This window comes from Nipponia nippon, unplaced genomic scaffold (genome assembly GCF_047370975.1).
Source record: "Nipponia nippon isolate SJK-2023a ecotype South Korea unplaced genomic scaffold, ASM4737097v1 scaffold_1, whole genome shotgun sequence".
NCBI classification, from domain to species: domain Eukaryota; kingdom Metazoa; phylum Chordata; class Aves; order Pelecaniformes; family Threskiornithidae; genus Nipponia; species Nipponia nippon.
Genome location: NW_028262290.1, coordinates 79,504,706 through 79,532,071, shown reverse-complemented (window position 1 = coordinate 79,532,071; position 27,366 = coordinate 79,504,706). Strand labels below are relative to the sequence as shown.

At 38.6% G+C, this 27,366-nt stretch overlaps 1 protein-coding gene across 7 annotated transcripts in view; it reads left to right on the top strand.

Moving 5' to 3' along the window:
* Positions 1 to 27,366, top strand: part of CTNND2 (catenin delta 2) — a 690,230-nt gene that overhangs the window by 644,757 nt on the left and 18,107 nt on the right. For 6 of the 7 annotated variants that reach the window (XM_087760877.1, XM_087760869.1, XM_087760898.1 and 3 more), the window contains 4 exons: positions 2,550 to 2,760; positions 6,138 to 6,222; positions 12,646 to 12,771; positions 27,139 to 27,265. In XM_087760877.1, the coding sequence (XP_087617003.1) occupies positions 2,550 to 2,760; positions 6,138 to 6,222; positions 12,646 to 12,771; positions 27,139 to 27,265 (549 nt within the window). The remainder of the gene's footprint in view (positions 1 to 2,549; positions 2,761 to 6,137; positions 6,223 to 12,645; positions 12,772 to 27,138; positions 27,266 to 27,366) is intronic. The other variant, XM_087760884.1, reaches the window with a different exon arrangement.

The following is a 27,366-nucleotide window of genomic DNA, read 5'->3' as shown; positions in this document are numbered from 1 at the left end:
GAAGTATCTAATACTGATTTGATCTTCTCATGCCTAATTTAAGCGTGTGCACAGCAGAAACATTAGAACAGTTGAGCAATAACATGTCCAGAATGCTTATACCATGCTTGATTGTGTTTATTTTGGTTTTCCTCCTGAGCTTTTCCTGATAGCTCCAGAGCCTTTAATTATTGTAAGAAGCATCTTGTGTGTCTAGGCGTGTGTACTGGCATGAATACTATTGCCTGGAATACTAGGCCAGTTCCAGGAAAGAAATCTGCTTGGGGCAGCCATCCAGATTTCCTTATACCCAGTGCTAAGGGGCACAGTCTTTGGCTGCTAATGGAATGATCACTGTCATCTGGTTCCACCAGAAGACTGAGACAGGGAGATGCTCCATTGCACTTCAAGTGAGGCACAGAAGGAAAAAGGACTGGTCCGTTCTGGATGTGTGTACACAGTAAAGCAGTGTCTCACTGATCTGGCTTATCCACTTGTACTTACTCCTGACCCAAGGCGGTCTCTGCATTAGAAGAGTAAAAGCTACAGCAAATCATGGTTTATTTTCTTTTTTTGATACAGAAGCTTTATTTACTGTATGCTACAGAGGGAAGTAATCACCGTAAGTGACAAGCAACTATTAATGCGTTCATGTTACAAAGAACAAACAGATGCAGATGTAAATAGCATTTCAGGCTGTTCTTGAACAGTGTTTCATATACGTGTAGGGGAAAAAAAGATTTTCAGTTTGCTCAAACAAACCATTTCTGAAAGAGAAAGTGGTGTTAACATCTGTACTACATCTGATATTAATAATAGTTCTGAAAAGCTAATAATGCAAATGACCAATTAAATGTTAAGTGCAAAGTAATAAAAATGTTTGAGGACAAGATTTGTATTTGTATTGCAGCACACCGGTAAGATTCCAATCCTACTGCACACATTTTGTTAGTAATGTTATGCTTTTTATAATCAGGAATGTTTTTACATGATACAGAGCGAGTAGTTTCTAAGATCTCACATTACCACAAAATCTGCTTGATAACCTTTAACATTTCAGTACAGAGATTTTAGTTTTTATCTCTATTATGAATATTCTGTTCCAAATGACTGGCTGTATTTCTACCACAGCAGGCAAAATTGTGAGAAATAAAAATAATTTAACACCTGATAGTTAAAAGATACGATTTTCCTCTTACCTCTTCTTTCAAATATGGACACACACAACTGAATTTATGAATTCAGAAATAAGATTTTTAATAAGTACTCATAAATACTAATTGATCAGAACTTTAAAAAGTTATCATAAAAAGTCTGATTAAATTATCATATTATATACAATAATCATACCTGATTATTTCATTCATAAAATGTGATGTAGATTAGATTACTAATTATATTTATTTTTCCCAGTTTTCCTGTCCTTTTCATCCTGCATGATACACTCTCATGGTGATTGCTGTATGCAAACTCCTAGCACAGCTGCACTGAAGGTGATTCAGAGTTGTTTCACTGACCTCAGCAACAACTTCATCAAGCCCTCGCCCTCTGTGATCTTGTCTTCATCACCTTGAAGGACTGAGCTGCCATTTTACAATAATACTGACCCTCTAGAACTGTGTGATGTGAGGCTTCTTGTCTCATCTGTCTGTGTTGGTGCTAACCCTGCCCTACATTTAGATATATTTACATTTATACTATATATATACACAAGTTCTCAGAGGCTGCTCCTGTGTCATTTTCACAAGCACTACATGACTTTCAGGCACAATTTTGCAAAAAAAAGTTTTGCTAAAAATCGCTAAAAAAAAAAAAAGCTATAGTAATCAACAGAATTTCTTTTTCATGTCTTCAGTTCAATGTGACCATTTTAAAAATTCATTGCGCCTTTCATTTTAGGAGATTTTAAGTTCTGGAAGTTAGTGTTATATAAAATAATCTCTAAACATCATACAGGAATAGATATCAGAAAGGCTTCCTTTCTGGTCAGTATCATGCATACAACTAAGGATGTGTGGAAGAGTGCAGTGTCATAGAAACACTAATAAACCTGGTTAAATTACTGCATGTAGTATAGAGTTAACCTTGTACAATGGAACTGGTCCTTCAGAGAAGACTTTTTTCACAAATAACAACGTCATTGGCTTTGCATTCACTGCAGTGTTTTTAACAACTGACACACATTTTATTTATAGTAACTTGAGTTATGAGTTGTGTGGTGGGAGATGAGGACTTGCTAAGTTCTGTAAGTTGTGGTATTCAGGTTATCTTTATACATATACTTGACCTTTACTATCATCATTTCATTCTCCTAAGGGCATGGTGTAGCCCATATCCGAAGTCTTCAACTGATGTAATATGGAAATATTAACAGAGTCCCTAATGTGTGAAATGCTTGAACATGCAATCGTATAAATGTGGCTTGCTCCAAATTAGTATCAGTAGCCAATTAGATTACATGCAATGATGGAAATGGTGCTAATAGTCTTGCGTGTTTTCCCTGTACTTCTTCTCCGTCACCCTTTATTGCTGTATCTTCTGAATTCTCCCTTCATTTTCTTTCAACAAAGGCAAGTATGCCATGAGGGATCTGGTCCACCGACTGCCAGGCGCTAACAACAGCAACAGCTCAGCAAGCAAGGCCATGTCTGATGACACCGTTACTGCCATTTGCTGCACTCTGCATGAAGTCATCACTAAAAACATGGAGAATGCCAAGGCCTTACGAGACGCAGGAGGCATTGAGAAACTGGTTGGCATATCTAAGAGTAAAGGAGACAAGTATGTTTTGCAAATCACCTTGCACCCTTTTTAACATCTCCAGTAGTTATTGCTAGTCCTGAATGTGTTTGCCTCCTCTGTGCAATCGTGAGTTGAATAGTTCCATCAGAAATCATATGCCCAGTGTGAAAGGTGACAAGAAACAGACAATACCAATAGCAAAAGTCTCTGCTGTGGTTTATTTTTGACGTACCATCAGCAGTGCACGGAGTGCGCTGCATGTGCAGTTTAAGGAAGAGTAATTATCTACAGTAACCGCTACCTCTAAGCACTTCCAGAAGATCCTGAAAAACGTTAGGGACCAGAGCTGTTGGATTGCACCCTACGGAAGGGGTGATGTGCAGGTGGAGGGATCCTGTGAAAGGAAGGGACCTCACCGCAGTTCTGTTACTGCTCCTCTTGCTCTGGGAATGAAGAATGTAAAGTCACTGTCCCTCTTCACAGCACCCTTTTCTCTGGCACCGGCCTGCTGGTAAGGTGGGGCATAGTAGAAACATGGGTCCATGGATCTCCCCAACACCTTTCTTCTGAGAGAGCATTAGGATACCTGCAGGCTACTTTGTGAGGCACCAAAACATGCAAAACTCTTACACACGACTGTGACGTTTTCAGAGCAGCTATGGTTTCATCTTGTCTGTTTTCCTATGTACGCACTCTTCATGAAGAGTTCACTCTTTATCCTTCTTTTGCCTAAAACAGATAGCCTGGTTCTCATATTTGTCAACCTGCAGAAGTATAGTGCAATGGGACTATGGCAGTTTGAAAACAAAAAGCCTTCACTGTAGTGTACAAAACCCATCAGTCCACCTACTCGAAGCTGTCATCACACAGCCTACTGCAGCATCAGAGCTCTAAAAGAGCCCCACAAAGCCAGGCCACAACCTGAAGGAAAGATTTATGCACCCTACATTTGGTATGAGAACTTATGCTCGCCTATGTGATCAGAGCATTGCCAATATAATTTAATCACATTTCTTTTCCTCTATTGTCACCCTTTTCTTTTCATACCAAATTCATTATTGAAACATTCTCACATTTTAATTGTAAGGGGTAAAAAGTAGTAGCATAACAAAGTCTGTGATTCCAGTTGTGGGAGCTCCCCATGCTCTGCTGATTTATTTACATTTGCATTTTTATTATTATTAAATCTGTTTGAATTTCTTATTTATATTTTCTAAATCAAATGTACTGATATTACAAGGAGGTTCATATCCATTTCTCTTAAGTTGAACGTGTCTTTCCTCAGAATAATGCAGTTGTCTACCTGCTCATTATCTGGTAGAGATTATAAATACCTGTTGAGTCTGAAATTGTCAAAGTATCATGGGCAGTTTTAGGAGGACCGAAGGGTATAATTCCCTGTCTAAGTATCCCTCCTAAGTGTGAAAGACACATCTATGTTGAATGAAAGTATTTAGCCCACGCAGTGTTGAGTAATTCCCAAATGTCCTCCCGTATCATGATACGTATCCCTTCTCTCAAGTACTTTGAGTTGCAGTCCTGTGTTACTGCTTATACAGAGTCCTTAGAACAAGAAAACGTGTCAACTCACAGTGCTACAAATGCTTATCTTAAATGAAAGTTTCATTTTTCAGCTTTCAGAAATGTTAGTATTGTGCACCACTGCTTTGGTTTCGTTTCTTATGGGTAATCCATTTTTTAAAAATCAGAATTACTGGTTGTTGGACTGTTAGGAAATTCTGGCATGCTCAGTTTAATACAGTAAAACACTTCAGTGTGGATTTATCTTGTCCAGTATGAAGCGTCTGCTTCTACAAGTGCAGAGCCATGCATCCTGGTATGTATCAGTGCCAGGAGTGTGGGGCTGGCCCTCCTAGCCTTTGGAACATGCCCAGGGCTTGAGCGCTTTCCCTGTATGACAGCACAAGAGAACTGGTGTTCATAAGGTCATATTGGCCAAGCCCGTATTGGCTTCACCTAGTTGCTGTTTCCCCTCAGTACTCACAGTATGGTTGGCACAGTTGTTTTCCTGGTTACTCCATGCTACCAGCACCCCACTAGCCAGTACAGCTGGGAGTATAATAAAAACAATTATGCTTGAAAGGGTTTATCAAATTCCTGTTTATTCACCAATTACCCACCTACTGCGGTACTCTGGATGAGAAATGGAAGAAAAGGGGAAAAAAGGCACCAAATAAATTACTAGGAAAATACTGTATATGTTAATTAAATCAGTTGTGTCATGAACGTTGCTTTACTAGCTTGAGTGTCAGCCCACCAGTGGTCCTTCTCAGAGGTCGCAGGATGCACCAGAGCCTGACCCCTGAGGAGGCTTCCTGCCCAAACCAGTAACATATGCTGCTGGTTTTCTGGTTTCTCTTTGGTTTTGCAATCCATTTGCCTTTTCAGTAAAACATGAATCACCTCAATGACTACCCTGAACTCCATCAATCCTCACTCCAGACTATGGCCTTTGCAAGGTTTTCTAGTGCTCTACTGCTTTATGTGTATTATTGGTACAGCACAAGGGCTTAACCACGCAGTGTATGCTTCCTCAATGTGCTAGGTTATCTTCCTGGTCCTTTTCTATTTGACCCTTCTTCACTGAGCTGAATACTCTCAATTTTATTTTTTTTTTTAGATTTTTTTTAAAGTTACCTATCCCAAGAGGAATATATGACTCCAACTGATTATAACAATAGTTTAGAGCTTCTTTCAAAACGTTTCTGAAGAGAAAGTCCACATGAAGTTATATATGGTTTTCAACATGACATTACATTGCCGTCATTTAGGGGTAATGGTGTGAGCAAGATGCAAGTCCTAATTTGGATTCCTAATGACATTTGTCACGACTTTTTATAGTCAGTTGTATTTCTGCATCTTGGCTCTGCACTTCAAGAACAGTGCTCATCACCCATCTAGAGTGTTTCTTTTGGCCACTGCTAAGAGGCGCTTAATGCGTTGAGCACACTGTCATGAGTTGAAGCTTGGCAGCTTACAGAGAAAGAAACTCTTAACTTCTTGTCCTTTATACCAAAAGTTGTAGCCAGGACATTCTTAGATGTACATAATACCAGTTGGGTCCTCAACAATTTTGCCAATTGCTGCCTCTCCCATTCCTCTTACTACGCTCTCGGGATGAATCCTTGTTCGCACTGTGCTGAGGAACACACATTTTGCTCCTCACTGAATAATTAGTACTGTAGAAATAACATGTATTGCCCTTGCTTAAAAACACATTGTTCTTCAAGATGCCAACCAAAGATCTTATGGTACATATAAAACACAATTTTAATTGTGGGTTTAAATCCATTGCAATGCATTTGAAAATTGGGATGAATGAGTCTTGTACTTAACAGTCTCTTTCTCACTCTTTCTTTCTCTCTCTCTCCCTTTTTAATATATGTGTGTAACAGGCATTCGCCAAAAGTGGTGAAAGCAGCATCTCAGGTCCTCAATAGTATGTGGCAGTACAGAGACCTGAGAAGTCTCTACAAGAAGGTAAGGCTTGGGTTTTTTTCTAGATTTGTCATCTTTCATACGGTTACCCAAATTTGCGGGCTGAGAGACTTTAAACCAAAACATTGATGTGAACTGGAAATTCACCTAGAGTTTAAAATTTCAGATACTTGGAGCTATGGGGTTTTCCCTCATTTCTACTTTTAACATTGAAATACCTTTTGAAAATACATGTGGTGGTGAAAAGGGGATGTGAATTTAATTTTCAAGATAATTCATACAGAAAGTGCTGGATCTGACAGCCCTGGAGAGTGAAGTCCTCTGTTCGTAGAACAAACCTATGCAAGCTCTCCTACTGTACCTTTCCATCTTACACCTCCCCACCCTGTCCTGAGGAGATTACCAGATTTCCAGCCCTTCAGCTCCCAAATTTCCTCATGAGATTGTAAACAAGAGTATCTGAAGGAGTGGTGCTTAGGGACCAGTTACATGTGGAGCTGAGCTGAAACTTGATAGCTTCACTTCCAATCGGCTGGCAGAAATAGCATCATATACTTGGTTTTCAGATAGTCTATGGAGTCTGTAGTGCCATACCATTCCCACAGACCTGCTAACCTCTTAAAAATGAATCGCAATACAGTAATACAATCCTGTGAAATAACGTCCTATATAGCTTTTAAAGCATGTGTCTACTTAGTAAATGACAACATTTAAAGTAATTCTTGATTAATATTTCCAAACTGAATTACACTCTGTGTGGGTATCAGCCTGCAGATTTACTTCTCAAAGGTCTTCTTTCTACATGGAATTTCACAGCTGATCTAATTGATATTTGTATTTGTAATCTCAGCAAAGAGAGCTAAGACTTCATGTGGCACAAAAGTTCAGGTCCTCCTTAAGGCTGAGGCGTAAGAATGGTGAAGTAGGGAAGGTTCGCAGCAGCGTAGTCTGTGCTGTATGTATTTTGCACACGAAAAGAATTTAGTTACATTAAATGTATGGACCAAATCTTCTGGCAGAAGGTGACCTTTTGTTTGAAATGCTGTTCTTTTGCATGCCTCAGCCCTGCTTGTGTCAAGTCTGAGGAGTAAGGAAGATGATTATTGAGTCTCTCCCATTGTTCACTTCCAGTATTTTCAGTCACCCTTGGCAGCCCTAGGGATACCGTATGTGAAGATGTTCCAAGTAATGAGCTGACACTCAACTGTCCCATTAAGAGGTGGGAACAAACATGAGCTAGAGGAGGCTTTTCTTGATGCAAGGCAGTAACACACTGGAAGTGTGCATAGCCTGATTTCTGTGCATGTGGGTGGCTGCACTGTAGAGGCTGAACTTTATTGCACCATAATCTCTTAGAAGTTCTTACAATGTGTGGCTCATTTCCAACCTTCTGTCTGTATATATATGCTGTGATGGAAAAGCAGTTTCTGGGGTTGCTCCGTGCATGAAATAATCTATATGCTGTATGGCTTCTGAGTATACTGCTACCTAAAGGACGTTCTTTTGGCTGCCAATGTGAATGCCTGGTAATGTACTTACATACTAAGCATGTTTGGGTACTAAGTACCTTGCATGCTTAAAAGAACATTTTCTGCGGCCACAAATACATACTTGTGGTATGGAAAATAGTGCAGGCTAGCCTTTGAGGTAGCTTACAGGACACCCATAGCAGACAGATTGTCTGTATTCTCAGGAAGCATTTTATTAACCTCTATATTGGCTGATTCCTACAGGCTTCACAAAATCTTAAAATGAAGGTCAGTCTCTACTGCATATTTATATATTCATTATATGCCATTACATATGCTGCTAAGCATTGTATAAACATGTCCAGATAGTTAATTTAAGATACTCCTGTTTGTTAAAAGACGTACAGTAATCTTTATAAAGTCCATAGTATTTATTAAACTTGCCAATAGTAGGCTGACTTATGCTGACCGTCTGAGTTTCACCACTGTTGGGAAAATAATGTTTTTATGATAGGAAAAGTAGAAAAGTTTGCATTATACGAATAATGGGCTAGTTAGGTAATGTAAAGCTACTGAGTCAATGCAATCTGCTAGCAAAAACGAGTGAGCATACAGTTGACAGTATAACACGCTCAGTCCTTTGCAGTGTCTTGCACTTGCACAGCCTTTTCTGAAGTGCAGTTAAATCCCATTGCATAACCATCAGCAATTTCTTCCTATGTACTGAAGTAGCTACACAATTACTTTCAAAGAATTGGTGGCCTACAGAGAGGCACAGTTTTGTCTTGTAATACAAGGAAATTTCAAGCATCACACCACGTTCAAGAAAAAGTAGCAGCACTTACCTTACTGTTTGAGAAACAGTGTAACCAAATAGTTTGAATTGTGGTATGTTTTAGAGCTACATGTTTACAGAAGAGTAAGTAAGGAGAGAGAAAAAGAATAAAAGTAGCATCCTTTGTATTAATGGGAAAAGAAGGCAATATATGTTTATTGCTGATACAGTAGTAGTCAGTATATTTAGTCCAAATACAACTGCATCAGCAAAAACATTAAAACCTCATTCACTTTTCTAATTTTGCTCAACATTACAGGAATCATCCCATAGCTGGCAGCATATAAACTGCACTAACAGAAAGTCCATCCAGAGTTGGGGATTGGTGTGGTCACCTCATGACTTGCCACAGGTGTGAAGGACCAGAAGCCAAGAAGTGCATAGGCACCAATTTCCCATTTGCAGCGCTCCCCGATAAACTCCTGGCTGTGAAGTGTAGCACAGGAGTCAGAAACTAGTCCCCCACCTGCTGCCAGTAGCTGGGCTGCCCGAAACAGGGTATACAATGCTTCCTGCAAGCTCCATCCCATCATAGGTGAGCAAGCTCTTCAGCTTTAACCGAGGTTATAACATTAATATGCCTATGTAGTGAAACCTAAATGAAGCAGCCTTTAAGGACACTGTCAGAATCTGCTGTTGCATAAAAAATAGCCCAAATTTAACAGATTTCAGGGTGCCAGCTTCAGCTATGTTGCTTAAGAAGAATAGTAGTGTGCACGAATTTTATTGTGCCACTCAGTGTCTGACAGATGCTGCCTGTTTCTCTGGTCTATTCAAAGGCAAAAACTGCAGCAGCAACTGCAACGACTCAGTTAACTTCATTGACCAAATCAAGCAATATATACCCTGTCTCAAGGTCGTAGCATATCTGGCTAAGAATACAAACAGTATGTTTTGACAACACAAAAATTTAAGGTCCTATCCATCTTTTTTATCCTGAAAAATGCAAAATTATTCCACAAGTCCGTGAGGTAGAAAGCGTAGAAAATCAAATCTTGTAAGCCAAGTTAAGCTAGAGATACAAGTGTTTCTGGAAAAAGAGTTTCATGCTAGCCCCATGTGCTGTGTTTAAAAAGAAAGGCAGAGCAGATGGCCAGAACAAACCCTGCAAGCAACGTAGCTCTGACAGTCCAGGGCTCAGAGTTCTGGTACCCAGGCACTTCACTGCAGTGTGCTCATCCGGCTCCTGATGAAAGCAATGAGAAGGCCCTATTGATTTCATAGATCCTTTCTGTAAGGCCTCAAAAGCAAGAGCTGGAACTTTTGCAGCCAATTGAACTTTACTGGGGAGACAGGCTAAGTAGTCTGCAGCATCCGATGTGTCCTGGGATTCCCAAGATCCTATAACAAGTACGGACTGAAGGTTTGTGTGTCCCTTTCATTCAGTTTGCTGGAGCAGGAACATTGTGCCCATTTATTAATAGCTAATACAACAGGAGTTGCAGTCTTTGAACTGTTGGTCTCTCTTTTCAAATAGCTTTTTATTCTGTAGAAAGCATGCTAAGGTAGAAACTGTAGCTTTTCTGGCTCAGGAGAATGATGGATAGATTTCTAACTTCCTACAGCCTGAGCTGCAAACTTAAGGAAGAGGAGGAGTCATTGGCTTTGTTGTCTCCGTTTCCACTTGGAGAGCTCTGTAAGTCCACAACACCTTATGCACTGTGTTTGCAGAGCTATGTCACGCCCTGTACCTTCCACTGACAGGATCTATCCAGTGTACTAGGATTTCCAGCTCATAGCTGTGCTGGGGCTTTAATGGGACACACAGTCTTGTTAGGCTGGGCTGGCATGGGAAAGGCACAGAAGTGTTCAGATCTGTGAGTGAGGTCACAGGGTTTACCGTCTTTTGTAGGCTTGTGCTTTGGTGAAAAAAGAGGATTTAATTCCCTGGTATGGTTAATTTGGCACTATCCTAACACAGTCAACAAGGCAAAGTTATTAAAAGCATAAATGTTTCCAGTCCTGAAATTATGGGGGGGGGGGGAAGCTTGACAGACCAAGAGGAAGCAATGAATTTAGTCTTGAAGTGAAGGAATTGCCAGTCATCCCAGAAGTTTAACTTGCAAGTACTTAATCATGGAAAATAGTGTTTAGTTTGCTGAGCAAAGGCTGAAACAGAAACGTAAACTGAAAACTTCCCACCAAGAGGAAAGCAAGGTGCAGATTCAGCCCCGTATAAACAGTGTTTGGATGATTTAGTGTGATTAATTTCTAAATACTGCTGAAGCTTAGCAAGTAAGAAAGAAGTGATCGTCACAATTTTTCATCAGTAGATGAAATATTGTCTCCCAAAGAGTGACTTTAATGTCATGTCATTTTCAAAGAAGTTCTTTGTTCTCTACAAATAAGAATTACATTTTCATAAATGATCATTTATCTGCCTCTGTTTTTGTGAGTACAGTCCAAAATACTTAAAATCTGATTTTCAAAAGTGCTTAATGAACACATGGTCCATAGCCCCGTGGGTGGGTCAGTAGCTCATGACTTACGAAAAACCAGGTAGGGGAGCTATCCCGCTTGTCCCCATGCTTCAGACTCATGGTACACCCCTCTTCTTCAAGTATCTTGGTAACCTGTACAGTCAGCAGTTAATTAAGTGCTGCTTGCAGTCTCCAGAGAGAGGTCTGGTCCCATGTATGTTTAGCCACCTCAGCAAGGTGAAAGGAGCTACTATGGCGATTCTTTAAAGACACCTATTTCCAAGTGAGGAACACTGGACCCCACTTCAGTCTCTAGGCTCTTAGCTGGTTGAAGATTTGAGGACACCTTGGAAAACACAAATGTGACTGTAAGAGAGCAGATTTCCATTAGCTGGTAAACTCTTATCTATCTCAGTATTCAAGAAAATAACCAACTACTCTTAAACACAGATAGCTTGTTAAATTACATGAGGAAATTTGAGCAAAAGGGTTGTGCTAAATGAGCTAAAAATGAAAAAAAAAATTAGCTAAAAACAAGTGTCAATTAGCATTAAATGTATGTAATATGAAAGAGCTGGAGGAACTGTCAGGAAGAATATGTTTTCTATTAATTGATTGCTTTGCCTAACCACTTAGGCTCCAACAAAATGTGTTTACGTTCTGTCATTATGTTTACACTTATTCTGTCTTCCAGTATATAAATATATACAGTATATACACTTATTCTGTCTTCCAGTATATAAGAGATCACGATGAATTTGTAGAAATTATTTTTCTTTTCCCTTTATTATTGTAGGTTTCTGTTCTGCATGGAATAATAGAAATGTTTGTCCTATTCACCTGCCATATGAATAAAAATGCAACCAATTATTTGAAACCAGGGAGGCTGTTAAAGGCGGTCATCCTTCAGCGTGTAGTGTGCCATTTACAACATGGATACTATTGTGATAGGCATTTAATGAAGTCAGAGTAGTCACTCTGAAGATGGCCTTGTCTGTCATTGGCTGGAAAAGATATTTCGAATTGCCCGAAGCCTTAGAAGCAGTTAAGCCAGTCCAGATGTAGACGAGGACTCTCTTTTCGTGTGACTTTCAGAATAATAAAATGATGACTCTATGAGAAGGTCCTTTATTGCTAAATGTTCCATGAAAATTGCCAGCAATAAACTTCAAAACTCTCATCAAGGAGTTTCAGAATCTAAAGTCCTTTCTTAAGTAAAATATACCTACTCATCCTTTAAAAATGTTAATTACATCGTGCTATCATGGAGACTTGGAACACATCCTTTGGATTTTCCTCTGGTAAGGTTATTGTCAGTCAGACGTCCCACAAAAAGATGCTGTTGTTAGGTTAAATTTATCTAGTGAAAAGGTCTGTGCAGAACTTAAACCCTACATTAAGAACCTAAATTCCAAATCCAGAACATAATAGTTCCTCAAAAAAGTGGCTTGACTTGAAGGAACTATTCATGTACTCAGATTGTTCATGAGCATATGTATTTTGCAGAGCTGATCTTTCAGCGGGGCTTAACTTAGTTATATACAATTGGCAAGGCCTTTTTCAGATAATACGTCACCCTTTTAGAAAAAGGATGGATTAATTTAATGTAAACCCCCCACTGTAATATAAAACTAGCTTGTCATGATAGAGAAGGCATTGTCTAGAGCCCATTTTTATATTAACTGTGGAAATGCAAGTACCTGATTAATAAATGATTGACTGATTGATTGATTTATGGCAGTGGGCGGCCCCAAGCTTCAGTGTGACTGATGACAGAGGATTTTCACCAACCCACCAGTCTGGGTCATGGCACGCTCAGCATACTCTCTCCCAGAGCCAAGAAACCAGAATCTATTCCCCAACCCAGGTATTCTGGCTGTCAGCTGACCAGTGTTGAATTGTTGTTTCATGCATACTGAGATTTGTACCCAGAAGAGTTCTACAGGAGACATTTGAATCAAAAGTAACAAAACCTTACTAGAGTATATATTTTAAAATTGTACAATTTAATTTACTGAACCCCGTAGGTTCTAGATGAAAAGCATCTCGCTTCACTTAGGAGAGCAGTCCCATTCATTTCAGCCATGTGAGGAAGGCGTGCGGAGTTTTGCTCTCTTTAAGGACAGCGTATACCAGAGAGAAGGGCAAGTGCATTACATTCAGTTCCCTGACAAGCTTTCTAGCATTTCTGTAATCTCTTTTTTGATTGTCTGAACCTTTCAAACAGAAAGACAGTTGTTGATAAGCACTATGTTGCAATAGCAGATTAAATTTGTCAAGCATTTTGCTTTCTTTTCTGGCCCAATGGCATCTCTAAGAAAAAAGCAATAGCTGTGTAATTCAGTAAGAGGATCTCAGGTAAACTAGATATCTATAGAAAAATCAGTGGGTCCAGGAGTCAATTAAATTCTTGAAATGCTAATTTTCAAAATCTCTATTAGTAAGAACAATGGAGATTTCCTTCAGATGTAAGTACAGTTGATGAGAATTAGCACAACTGGGCATTTTTTTATTAGAGGCACTATTTAATTTTAGGTACTAAAATTCCATTTCCTTAACCAAGTGTAGCCCTTTTTTTTCCTCCTAAAATTTTTTTCATAATAAAATGTGACTTTCTGGCATCATTGCAAAAAAAAAAATACCTTCCACATACGCACAGCATTCAAGTAAATCCATGTAGAAAGCTTTATATATATACATATATATATGTCTGTGTATTATTTCTGATAAAATACGTCGAGAAAATAGGAATTTACATGTTTTTGCTGATCACACAGGACATAGTAGTTATGCTATTTCTTTCAGTTTATTTTTTTTCTACTAAATTTGCCTGGAAGAGAGAAAGCATCAGAAAAGATCTCATTTAAATAGTTTAAACATAAATATCTTTCAAGGTTAGGGTAAATCCTTTTAATCTTGAGCTAACAGGAATATGATATTTAAAATGCCCAGCGTTTCATCATCTGATGTATGACATTACTTTTTGTTGTTAATCGGGAATTAAGCAAATTCCTAAATTGATTTTAAATAAAGGAAATGTGGAAATTTTCTGCGGAATTAACATATTCAAGCCTTTTTAAAGCATCATCTGAGTAATTTTGGAAGATAGAGATTCTATAACCAATATAGCAAAAAAATTATAGTCTTCAAATATATACTTTCTCTCTCTTTCTTTCTTTCTTTCTCTTTCAGTCTTTCTTGCCTAAAAACATGTTGTTCACATTTAAGTGAGAATTTTAAATGTGGCTTTTTTTCAAATGGCAATCTCATTCAATACTTAATAATGAAATTATCATTGGTTTCAGTACCACAGAAAAAAATGGTATTACTGATTTTTGTGTGTGTGTGTTGAATTACTATTAATTCTACATTTTATGCTATATATTAGTTTCCAGTGTTCACGTAACATAGGTTTGCCCTTCCCAATGGACATGCAAATATGAAGTATTTCTTCATTAAAGCAAAGGCATATTTTCTATTCTGCAGGAAATAACAGGTAGAAGCGGCAGACCAAAGAATAATCTGTTAATCTTTTCACATTCTTTCTTGGAGACACAAAGCTTCTTCAGTGAGGAATGATAAGTTAGTCTGGAATTTTGTTTTTCTTTTTATCTTGATGCTACTTTTTTCAACACAGTTAGCACTAGGCTGCATCACTGTATAGTATAAACTTATCATTTAACTTACCTCCTGTTTTGATTGCATATGCCTTCCCAGGGATTTTTTTTTTAAGAATCATTCAAAACTTTGTCAAGTAAATTTTAGCATTTGTGGCTTTTTTCATTGTCAGTTGCCTGCTTAAATAATATCCTGTTTGTCTATACAATAGGAATTTACATATCATGAGCAAAATCATGATGCCTAAAGAGGAAATTGTGCAAATCAATAAGAGCTGAGCTATACAGGTAAAAACTTTGGCATATGCAGAAGTACTCAGAAGTATTCACACATGGAAAAAATGGTGTATAAACTGTGCTTGAATTAAACAAAAAAAAAGAGAGAGGCAGAGAGAGAGATTCTCAGCATTTGGCGTAACACAAATATTATTAAGTGTCTTCAACTAGCTGTATTATTCTAATTCATTTGGCTAGTTTTAAGAAGAACAATTTAGAAAAAAAGACACTATTTATACCTAAAATATTACAAAATGTTAAGTCAAACTGAATGTTATTCCGATTTTATTTTAATGAAACTAATTATCATTTCACTTGTGCAGTCAAGTAGATCATGTTCTGATTTTCATAGCATATCCATCATATCAAGTAACATTTCTCCTAGTTCCTTCTAACCCCCTTTGAGTTTATTAACAGTACCAGACAATACTAGAAAGAGAAGGGATTGCCATTATGTTGTTACAATTTTTTTTATATTTTACATGGCCTGAAGAGGGTAAAAAATCTTTGGAATCCAAGATATTAATGTTCTTACCTGTATGACAATGACAACACATGATGGAGTATCAAAATTTGTGTTTCTGCATCAACTGTTAGAGGGAGATGTTTTCAAATGTTTTATGCTTCTGAATTCCATCATGTTTACTGTATAATAGACTTCATTTATTTTAATCATTTTGCATTTTACATAGTTAAATTCTTCATGACACTCTCAACAAAGGTTTATTTACTGTGCAGTATCACCTACTATTCCTTTAGTCACCTTTCAGTTATTTCAGTATTTATATGTTTCTTTCTAAAATACTTTCCATTTTTACTATTGTATTTAAAATATTAGCAGTAATCTAAGATACAGTCTGTGCTGAATTGCAGAGTCAATACTGATGATAGTATTGTCTGAGAACAGTCCTGTGTAGCTGAAGCGAGGCCTTGCCCATCCTTACACTGTTTTGGTGCAGGCTTTTTTACTGAATAGTGTCCAAAAAAAAATCAGATGTGATGACTAAGCTCAATTAAAGCCAAACTAATCACCCCACTCCTTGCAAATACTTACATGTCTGTGTGATGACGTATTGCGTTTTTTGCTGGTAAATATCTATATGTGCATATATGTATATGTATACATGAAAGGAAGTGCATGTATGTAAAATGTACTCATGACACAGCATGAACCTAGAATACGCTGCCTTTAAGCATGATGTCTGAACAAGGAGAGCTTGGGAATACCTAAAGGAATAAACCTTAATGCTTCGAGCTATGAGCTTAGAAAGTATCTGCAGCTATGCTTGACTGTTTCTTTTCCCATGAGGGCCTTAAAGGCATGATAGTGCTTTCCTTTAACTTTCAGTATTGTAGCAAGCGGTAATTCAACAAACGGACTTAGCAGTAATTCTTGTAAATCATCGGTAAGAGGTGTGTGGAAGCTGACGCCCTTCTCATCCAAAACCTACTAGACTCAAGAATCATAGAATGATAGAATCATTAAGGTTGGAAAAGACCCTTAAGATCATCGAGTCCAACCGTTAACCTAGCACTGCCAAGTCCACCACTAAACCATGTCCTCGAGCACCACGTCTACCCTTCTTTTAAATACCTCCAGGGATGGAGACTCAACCGCTTCCCTGGGCAGCCTGTTCCAGTGCCTGACTACCCCCTTTTGGTGAAGAAGTTCTTCCTAATATCCAACCTAAACTTCCCCTGGTGCAACTTGAGGCCGTTCCCTCTCATTCTATCAAGAGGTGCTAAACAAATAAGAAAAGAATCAAAGTTTGTGCAAACAGTTCTCTAGGATAAGCCATACATATATATGATGCTAAAGCATCCTTAGCATTGATAGTGAGTCTCGTGGTAAGCTCTAGCTGACTTATGTGGGAACCACTAGGTATTTTTCACTTGAAAACCCAAGTCCATTTTAAGGTTGCTAAGTACAGATTTAAAAGAGAGAAATTTAATCTCATAGTTCTGTAAAGTCTGTCTCTAAAGTACTCCACCTTTTGAACTTCTCTGAAGAAAAGAAAATTTAAAATGCAGCCCAGGAGTCAGTATCTTTGACTTAGAGCCTTCCTTCTGAAGGGAATTGTATAACTGAAGTTTCTGAAATATCCTTAGGGTAGAGATACGAGTAGGCATCCAGAATCTGGAGGGTTATGCATAAGTGGAAGGTCACATCCACAGAATTTTTCTTCTCAAAAGTACGGTTCCTCAGAGTAAGATTGGATTTTAGTACTTGAATACAAAATAGATACCTACGAAAATTATTTGCATGTCTTTTGGGACTAGGAACGTTTTCAGTCCACTTAAAGAATGTATTAAAATTTTTAAAACAAATATAAATAACATTAATTAATGGCAAACAAAGTTTAGCTGGATTCAGATGTACAATACTGAAAAGAATCCAGAAGTCTTTCTAAAGACTTTCAAAAGTCTTTTAAAGATACATGGTAAGAGAAACCATTTTTAATTCATGTCAGTCGTTTTCTCCAAAATTCATTCAAGGAACATGATCTCTATCATTCAGAACTAAATATCACTTTTAATTAATTTGTATGCTTGATGTTTGCATATCTAGGTTCAGACACAGATAAAAGCACATGTGTAGTAAAAAGTATGGGAAACTCGGTTTCTCCCAGCAAACTTGAACTGGTATGTTGGATGGCTGCTTATAGTTTTGCAAATTAATCAGATCAGTCGAACTTTTACTAGTAGCAATAGCATACACAAGAAGCACAGAGGGGATGGAAATGAAATTAAATTTATTATTAGGCTAATCAAAGCATGTTTTCAGAGGTGAATAGTCTAGCTGTGATGGTCTGATGCGTAACACAGGGCATCTTTGGCTGATGCTCCTGTGTGTTGCTGTACTTATGCTATCATCATCCTCGTTCTTCTGGGTCCTATAAGGAGATTAAAAGTGTTTGTGTAACATGGCCAGTACATGTAAATTCAATCAAAGTGTGATGAAATATTGAGCTGGTGCATCAATATCCTACTTTCAGTTCTTTGATGTTCTACATGCTCTAATAACGAGTGGGGGGAAAATTGCTGGGAAGTCCTTCTCATTTCTTCCCTCTTCTCCTCCTAAAACTGCTACAAGAATTCAAAAATGGCCTAAATATGTCTGCTGTGTCAGACTCAAAGAAAGAAATGTTGTATTTTGAAAGGAGTCTCTTTTGTAGTACGTGTGCTTTGTTCTGAATTGTTTTACTTTGTTTACTAGCTGATACAGTTCATCTTGATAAAAGAGCTATAGCTTCTTCTTGCTGCAGAAAGTAGAAATGAAAAGTTTCACTGGCCATTTCTAAATCAGTTTTATTACTTTTAAATTTACAAAGTGCTTTTAAAGAAAGTTGTGGTTCCTCTAAAATGAGAGTTGTAGAGTTAACAGTACTAAAACTCTTATTTACTGAATCAAAAACTCTTAAAGGTATTTCAGTAAAAAAGAATACACATTTCTCATTATTAATGTCTAAATGTGTGGGTAAACTACATGTTCAAAGCAGCATATCCTTAGAACTCATGCAGCTTAGCATTAACCACTGGGATCTCTAACTTTCTAGTTTAAGTGTCTTTATGCAAGAACTTTTGACCTAAAACCAAGGATGGCACGAGTTTATCTAGTGATTTTTCCAAACGGACGCCGATTCCTCGTTTGTCAGGCAGCTACACATTTGAATAAAATGATCCCCAGTTTTCAGCTACAGTGCCGCTTTTCAGGAAGCACAAAGTCCTAATGGCTCTTGATCACAGTCAGTATCATCAGTCCTACCGTGTTCTTCGCCATAAGAGACAAGGGTGCAAATTTTATGCTGACAATGATTTTTTTCATGTTTTATGTTCACAGGTATAGTAGAAGAGTTGTATTTGGTTGATTTTATGGTTTAATGCACGCAAAGTAAGAGTAAGAGGTGTTGATTAGTTTCTAGTCTTTGTAAGGACAGTAGGCTTAAGAAACTGACCCTGACCATAGAGTAATCTTTGTCCGACCCCTGAGATTTTGTGGCCAAGACCCAGAGTTTGCATTTCTAGGGCATAAACATGTTAAGATAGGTGAAATTGCATTACTGGAATACAAATGACAATGCATGTCAAAAATTATTGTAAACACTTTCTTGGATGCAAGGTTTTTTTTGCATGCAAGACACAAGCAAAAATAGTTCTTTGTGATTCTAACAATCTAAATTATAGCTTATATACCTTATGCAGTGGAAAATAGGAGAAGAACAGAAATTCTAGCTGAAGGGCCAAATACTGCCTTCATTTCCTCTAAAATATATTAAAACTTTTTTATTTCTGTTTAAGAGGCAAAGTGATGCTTTGAAAAATGAATTTATTTCATTTTATTGCAGTGTTTTGAAAGGTTTATTATTTAGCTGCATATAACCTCAGCAAAATGAATAATGAACTCTGTCGTATCTGAAGTCTTGTCCTTCATGCTTTGCCTCACATACGATTCCCTTTTCTTACAGCTATTTTATTCATCAGATTAGGTCTTGTCATCTTCACAGCTCACACAACAGGAAATCAATAATTAATTATGGATAGGTAAAGCAATGCCTCAGTGATTTCCTGAAACGTCCCAGAGTTGCACTATATAAAACAACCAGGGATAGTTACCTAGCTGTTCCTCACTTGGATAGATTTGGCAAGTAATTAACATATCTCTCCCTTATTGTGTGTCTCTTCATAGCTAAAATCAAGGGATGAGATGTAAAATTACAGTAGAAGATAGGTGACTAGAAGATGATAATACTGCACACAAAAAAAGCATTTGAAAAAGAGAAAACTGGCCAAGGCCATCTGTGGTATTTTGAAAGAAAAAAATTGGGGTGATACTCTCAGAAGAATATAGTACCTCAGGCTCTGTGATGACAAGAGAAAAACAGGGAGAGAAAATATTCCCAATGATTTTGGGGTGGAACGCTGACAATAGGAGAATAATGGCTTTGCTTTCAGTGAAGCTGAGATGGAGGCTGGGAGGTATGCGTCTCGTTTCGAAAAGAATGAGTTTAACCACTGATTCTGAAAATGTCACTTTAAAGAGCCTACAGAAAACTTAATAATCCTCATCCAGTGCCAGACAGTTTTGTGGTGGTTAATGACTGACTAGGAGCCCTTTTTTAAGCGGCATGCTGCCCTAAATATGTATTTCTCTTTCAGCTTCTTAAGCAATTGAACTTCTGCTGTGTCTGGGATGCAGAAACAGTCACTTATAAGTAAAAGCCATTTGTGCATTGAAATTCAGAGTAAAAAGTAGAGAAGTGCTGAGGTCAAGCCCACTGCGCATTGTAAGAAAGGAGACTGAAGGAGTGCATGTGTGCATGTGGTATGTAGCCATACCAGCCTGGGAGCGGCGGGGCAGCCCCCCAGCCATCAGGCACTGAGGCAGGGGCTGAGAGCCCCTGGGAGAAGCGGCTGCTCCAGCAGCAGCTATGCCGCCCAGCTGGCTTGGTCTGGTCCTTCCCAGTCCGGCCCAGCCACCGCTGCTCCGTGCCTTGGCTCAAGGGATGGCGCTGCTCCCCTGGTGCTCTCAGCCGGGTCTCCATCCTCTCCTCACGGTTAGGTCTGCGCAAGGGATGAGTGAGTGGCCTTCCTCCTGGGCTGGCACAGCAGAAGGTATCGTACTCCCAATACAACCTGTAACCAGTAAGTACCTGGCATCATCATCGTCATCACAAGGCATGGGAAGCAAACTGTATTTTCCTTTAACCACTTCAGCTAAGTGGTCGTACTGCACTTTTATCCAAATTATTATATTTTAAATCCCCCAAACTTGAATAATTGTTCTGTTTTAAGTAATTTTCTGGCTTTCATAAGCTGTGGAAATAAGACTACAAACATAAATACTAAAATCCTCAAATTAAGATGAGCTTCAATGATCCATGTCTTCACTTTGTATCTGTTGATTTTGAGGGTCTGGCTGTAAACTCTTTGGGAGAGGAGGGGAGACAGGAGAACTGGAGTCAGCAGCCCTTTGTCTTTTGAAGCCAGTGAAATTACTCCAGATTTCCACTTGCAGGCTTAAAGCAGAATCAGTTTGAAGGTTTTAACCCAAGCAACAACCGCTAGTGTATAAGCTGGGAGAATGCTAAGATCTTCCAGGCTCAATCCCTGCCCCTCTGTTCAACAACGTATCTTGAGTTCCCGCTTTGGAAGCAAAAGACAAAATCTTGGGAGTAAAAATGTCAATATACTGCTTATAATTGTTTGTAGCTTAGCTGATGGCAGTAAAAAACCATCAGTGAAGTGGATTTATTCAGAATACATCATAAAGCAGATCAGTGCCCAGGATTTCTCTGCTGGTTTTGAGTTTTCCTGGAAACAACACAAGCAAATCCAGAAAGGACAATCCTTTCAGGAATCATTTACTGATAATAGGATTTGGCACTGTAAGTTCAAAGGAAAAAATGAAAGAACACCTCTGTTTTTAATATAGTTCATCTAAAGCTGATTGTTCTGTTTTTCAAGAGTGTTTCTAGAGTTGCTGAAGTTGTAAGAATTTAGGTGAAATCCCTCTTCCAAAGGAAACACACTTGATTACAAAGGCAGGGGCTTTTTTAGAGAACAGCCGTCTCTCTGTCTGTCCTTCAGCAGCTGACATTTCCTTGTCAGCTACTTTGGTGGCACGGAGGGAGCAGTCCTGCTGGGAAACTGAATATTCAGGTGTGCTGGTGGGGGGTGGTTAGCCTCTGCTGCCATGGGGCTGGCAGAGGGAGAGAAGTCAGGCTCTGTATCTCTGTTGAGAAGCACTGGGAAATTTATTTATTCTTCCTCTTGTACTAAAAGAAAATAAAGGTTATAAAGCCTAATGATAAGTGTAGTGGTTGGTGAACATTTAAATCACATTATTTCAAAAATCCCATTAAAGAGCTCCATGAGATACATATGTGCATCACCCCAGCCTTGTTACCATTTTAGATTTCTCACCGCAGTCAAGTCACGCACATAACTTTCATATGTCAATGTATGTAGATAATTTGATCCAGTTCTAATTTCTGTTATGTCTTATTAGCATCGTGACAACAAATTCCCAGTGAGGAATTGCCCAGACCTGTGTAAGTCTGATGAGCCTTGACTTAATTCACATCAGATTTATCTTTTACTCTAGACAGTGTCACACTGGTGCACACCAGTCAGGATGTTTCATTTAACCTGACAGCAGTGCTTCAGCTTGCGAAAGAAGCAACACCAGCAACTCAGAGCAATGTCTGGCTGAGTTTCAAAGCGAGTAGATCCTACCTTGTCTACTTACAGGCACTTTGCCTTGTTGCTGTATCACCTGCTTCTAACACTGTGGTGGATCTAGTTACTGATTCCTGCAAGTGGTTGCCTATCAAAACTTCACATTTCTACAGCTTATTGCCATTACAGGAGCAGTTATTATTACAATTAATTCCTGGAACCACTAAAATGCTGACTTACAGATAAGGGAGTAGGATGACAAAACAAGTCTGGTCCTGTATGCTTCAAGTCATTTGGAAAAATGTCTGTTAAATCAAGTCACAAGTGGATGAGGCCTGAAGCAAGAAGTAGCACGCTGGAGAGTTTGTAAACTTGGGGGAGGCAGGATGCAACGTTCTGTGTAGTTTCTCAGGTTTTAGCTGTTTCATTATTGGATTTGCTGCATCATTTTTGTTTCTCTTCCCTAGTGGGATTTCTCTGCTTCCACGGAGTTGCTCTTTTTCTTCCTGACAATGTTAGCACATCAGTGGCCAGGAGTCAGGGCAGACTGCGCTCTTCAGCATTGAAAGATACTGATGTGCATGCAGCCACCAGTTTTTCTAAACCACTCAGTGCTTTTTAAGTCAGTGTCTTCCTAGCAGATGATCAGCATAATAAGTCAGAGGGTAGGGCTGCTTGTTATTTTTGCTGTGTGACTATTAGCACATGAGCTAATGGGGGGTTTCTTTCTGACTGGATGCCATGAGGTCATCCAGGCTGGGCACCGCAGCAAGGCTGGTGATGTCGGTGCTTCTTCCCAACTCCACCACACATTCCTTGGCCACCTCATTGTATCTGGTCCCCTCTCTTTCCTCTCTCATCTGTGAATTCTTCAGGCAGGAGCTCTGGTTTTCCGTTGTGTCAGCATGGTGTCAGTTCCCATCAGGGCTTAATTTCATTCAGGCCTCATAGTGTTACTGTACTACAAGTGAGAAAATGGTGTGTCTGATATCGCCTACCTCCGCATATCATGTCCTCAAGTCAAGGACTCCGCTACCAGAGAGTTCTGATAATTTTAAATTCTTGCAAACACAATAGAAAACTGCTTTATTTTTTCCGCTGCATTTTGAACACAAAAAGAATAATGTGGAAAACCCAAATTATATTTTCATAAGATGCAATAAGTGTTTGGCACAGTAAGCTTAGTCACCCTGACAAAATAATTATTTCCCATAGGCCTGAAGAAAATTATTTATTTTCAAAATAACTTAAAATTGAGCAGGGGGACAAAGGACCTGTTCACTCCTTAAGCCCAGTAAAAGGTGATCAGTGAGACTACAATATGACTGTTGTTTTCTACAGGGGTTATCCAACCCCCACCCCAAATCCAATCCCTGCAGCTTTCCCAAGAATGCGTCATCAGAACCATGTCACTGCCAGTCAAGCTTTAACGTTTGGACTTTATGGAGTATGATTGAGGGAGAATACATATATTCATTATAGTCAAAATATAGAGAAATGCCCAGTAGAAGATATCTTGGAAGAGATGATAAGGACATGTAATGGTATTTCTGTACTCTGGTTGTTCTGTGCCCTCCTGTAGTGTGCAGTTGCCACCTATTAATTAATTGCTGCCAGTTAACAAATGCATTCATTCTGTAACAGAATTGCATTGAATTTCTTTCCAATTTGTCAGATCTCCTTGTCTTACTCTTCCTTTCCTAGATCACGTTTGTGGCTGGTAAATTGGTTTCTGAAATGCAGTCTCACACACTTTGCTTTTGGGTTAGCTTTCTTCTCTGCAGGACACTGCTATATACTGTACCTTTAAGTACCCAAATCAATTTAATTAAATTTCATTACGGGCACTAGAGCTGAAACAAACTAATGAAAGCAGCCATCACGTCAGGTGGTATTTATCTCAGCATTAAATTGAAAATACTCCCTTTAGGCTCTTAAAAATTAGTTTCAATATTTAACGCTAATAGCTTTTAGAATTGTTGATGGGGATGGTTTTAATGAATTTGTTACAAACTGTTTACCTTTCCAAGGGAAGAAGCTTGTTCCTTGCATCAGAGGAGAGCTAAAGATAGATGACTTAAAAGTATTAGGGTTTTGAAATACCATGAGGTCTGGGAGCTGCCCGTAATGCTGTGGAAAAACACCGTGAAGGTTGTCGTACAGTGACAGCAATATGCCTTGTTTAGTCAAAAGCGATGCCACATCACCACAATACTTGTGTTAGAGTTTATTGTTTGCGTGACTTGTTTTATTGAGCTGATCAGGCTTGCAAACTTGAAAGCTTGTAGCAGATTTTATTTGAGGACCTCGTTATAGGCACTACTCTCAGCAGAGAGAAAAATGAAAATTTGCAGGGAGGAGAAGAAGGAAAAACATCTGCCACACGGAAGAATGCTATTGCCAGCATCCCAACTACAGCTGGATTTTGCTCCCTCACTGTTGAGCACCTTGCAGTGCTGTTTCTGAGGAAGCAATGTTAACAAAGTACCTGTTGATATTCTGCACAACAAAACTGGTGCCATGCACTATTCCTGTAGAGTCTGTGGGACCGTGCAGATAACGGGGATTTATTTCATCCAATTCCCATCAGAGCCAGGGTCCAAGTATTAATGTAAGCAACACAGATGGAATAGACAACAGGAAGAAAGGTTTAGGGGGAAGATTCAGGTCACTTTTTCCTGACCCACATGCCAGGGATTTATTTAAGGGAAGCAAGAGTGCAAAAGGAGAGCGTACCTGGCCATGCATGCATCCAGATCCACAAAGCTGGAAGCATTTCTGACTTGCCCTATGTAAGCATGGCTGATGTCTCCTCCTTTTGCAGGCAGACAGTAATAAATAGTCTATTCCTTCTCCTTTTATCAGATCTAGAGTCTGTCCTTTTGATATCTTCCTCTTCAGCGGTCCGTTTAAAAGAAAATAAATTATCAGAAAACTATAACAGAGTGAATTATAGAATCACCTTCCCGGTAAGAACTTCTGACCCCAGAGAAGGAGGAAGAAGGGAACCGTTTTTCTTCAGCAGGATAAAGGCATGAGCTTCTCTCGTGTTTGCTACTTCATTTTTATAGTAGAGAAATCACCGTGCAAGTTATTATTAAAATGAGATGTAAAAATAATGCTAAGTATGTTATTTACAGTCTTAATGCTTGGATAAGATTATTGGATTTAAGCTATTCATTATAATTATAACTATAAACTATTAGTTATCTTTGAAAAATATATATGTATTTTATATATATACATATTACATACATATATATTGAAAAGTTTCTAATAATTTGGAATTTGATTTAACATTAAGAAGTTAGACCTTTACAGATGGTTTTGTTTGCATTCTGACTGATCCTCCCTCTAGGTTGGAGGACGCAGCTTGTGTAGAAGCTGCTTGTCAGAAATGAAAGAATATAGATATATAGAAAATTTTGGTTTAAGCAAGTGGTATTAAAGATTAACTATTTCTTTTTTCAAGTTACTCTATTTTTTATTCATTAACTGTTTCTCTTCCCTATATTTTCTTATATGACTGTCACGAAATATAAGGTGAAGTTCAGTGAAGTGTCCTAAACATGAGCGACCTCTCTGGACAAATGCTTCCCTATCGACTCTAGGGAAGGTCATGACTCTACTGTGAAAGCTATGGCCCAGACTGCACTCTGCCTTTTGTTTTCCTCTGAAATTACAACTTGAGATACGTGCCTGTTTATACAAATGCGTTATGTAAGGAATACAGACATTCAGAACCTGTAGTTAGGTGTCACATCTGTCTATCCTAATTTACCTATAACATTTCCTTCTACATCAAGTTGAACTATCTTCTTTCTTCCTGCTGTTTTTAAAAGAGAAAGTGTCACACTCTTTCTGAGTTCTCTTTCTTAGAAGTTGAGTGGAAGGGGGATTTTTCAGGCCACTTTCTCTTGCAATTTTGAGAGCCAGTTGCCCGTGGTTTCTGTGAAGGGAACAAAGTCAGAGAGATGCCTTGGGCAAAGGCAGAGAGTGGGAGGGGGTGGGATTTAGGGTTGGATGCCTGGAGTACCCTGAGGTAGGGGTGGGAATAGTCTTTATTCTTCTGTAAGCAAGAGGAAAATTCCAGCTGGTTTTTGGAAATATTATATTGTGTTTAGTTTTATTCAGCATTTCATTGCAAAAATTCTGTTTAGCGCCATGCCAGGTGCTTGACTCGATTTCCACTGAACCCAACAGAAAGTAGGCGTTTTTAAAAGGTTTATGCCTTCGGTGCGAGACTGGGAAAACTCTGTGTTACTGATTTAGATTTAACATTAAGCAGTGATAAAGACAGTTAAAAACTATCAATACTTTAGGACATTTGAAATACTGTGGTTGAATAGGAACACTAGCAAAAGTCAGTTTATTCTCTCATGATACTTTCAAGCTATTTTTAATAGCCTTTTAAAAATGTAAATTATTTTGGATTATTGCATTATATTACGGTACAGGAACAAAACATGAATTATTAAAACTCTCCTTTTCTGTTTCTGAACTAGCTGTTTCTGGTGTTTGTATTACTTTGTTTCTTTTTTTTTAAATAGGTCACCATTACCACAGTTTTAAATAGAAGGAATAGAATTTCTTTCTGTACATCTTGGAGAAAAATACAACAAGGAAAATGCATTGATTCTTTTTCCCTCACGTGTGAACAAATGGGCAGTTAATATAACTAGACTATAGATATCCAAATAGTTACAATAATTTTGATAATCCTGGAGCTTCCCCATCTACTTATTCCAAAAATTCCTTGTAAGATAGAAATGATTTAAAGCAAAAACTGATTTTCACTGTGAAAGACAAGCAGTCTTACGATTTGGAATATTTTCATATCCAGAATGCCATTTGCAATGTGAAAATGGAGGTGTGGAAAAAGACAGAACTATTAAACAGCCTAAAAAGTCGTTCAGTGTTTTCATAATTTGAGTTCTTCTGAAATGTGTTATTTCTGCATTTTAGTTTTTTTCCTGGTGTGTCAGTACAGTCAGCACATCATAGCCTGCACCGCTAAGAATATTTGCCACCCAGTGGCAGGAAAAAGATAGTAGGCCCCTTATGTATACATAGTGAAAACACTGGAGGAAAATACTCTCTACTTAAAATGGGGAACTGTATGGCGTTTTCACTGACTGCTGTCGCAACATTTGATGTTGCAGGATGGATGGTCGCAGTATCACTTTGTAGCCTCATCTTCAACAATAGAACGGGATCGGCAAAGACCGTACTCTTCATCACGCACGCCCTCCATCTCTCCCGTGCGCATGTCTCCTAACAACCGCTCAGGTAAGAGCAGGCTTTCGGGACTGAAGTAAAGACAGAGGTAATCCATCACTGTCGTTTTCCTTCTTTAAGCAATGTCACTGGCATCCGGATTTGTTGTGAAC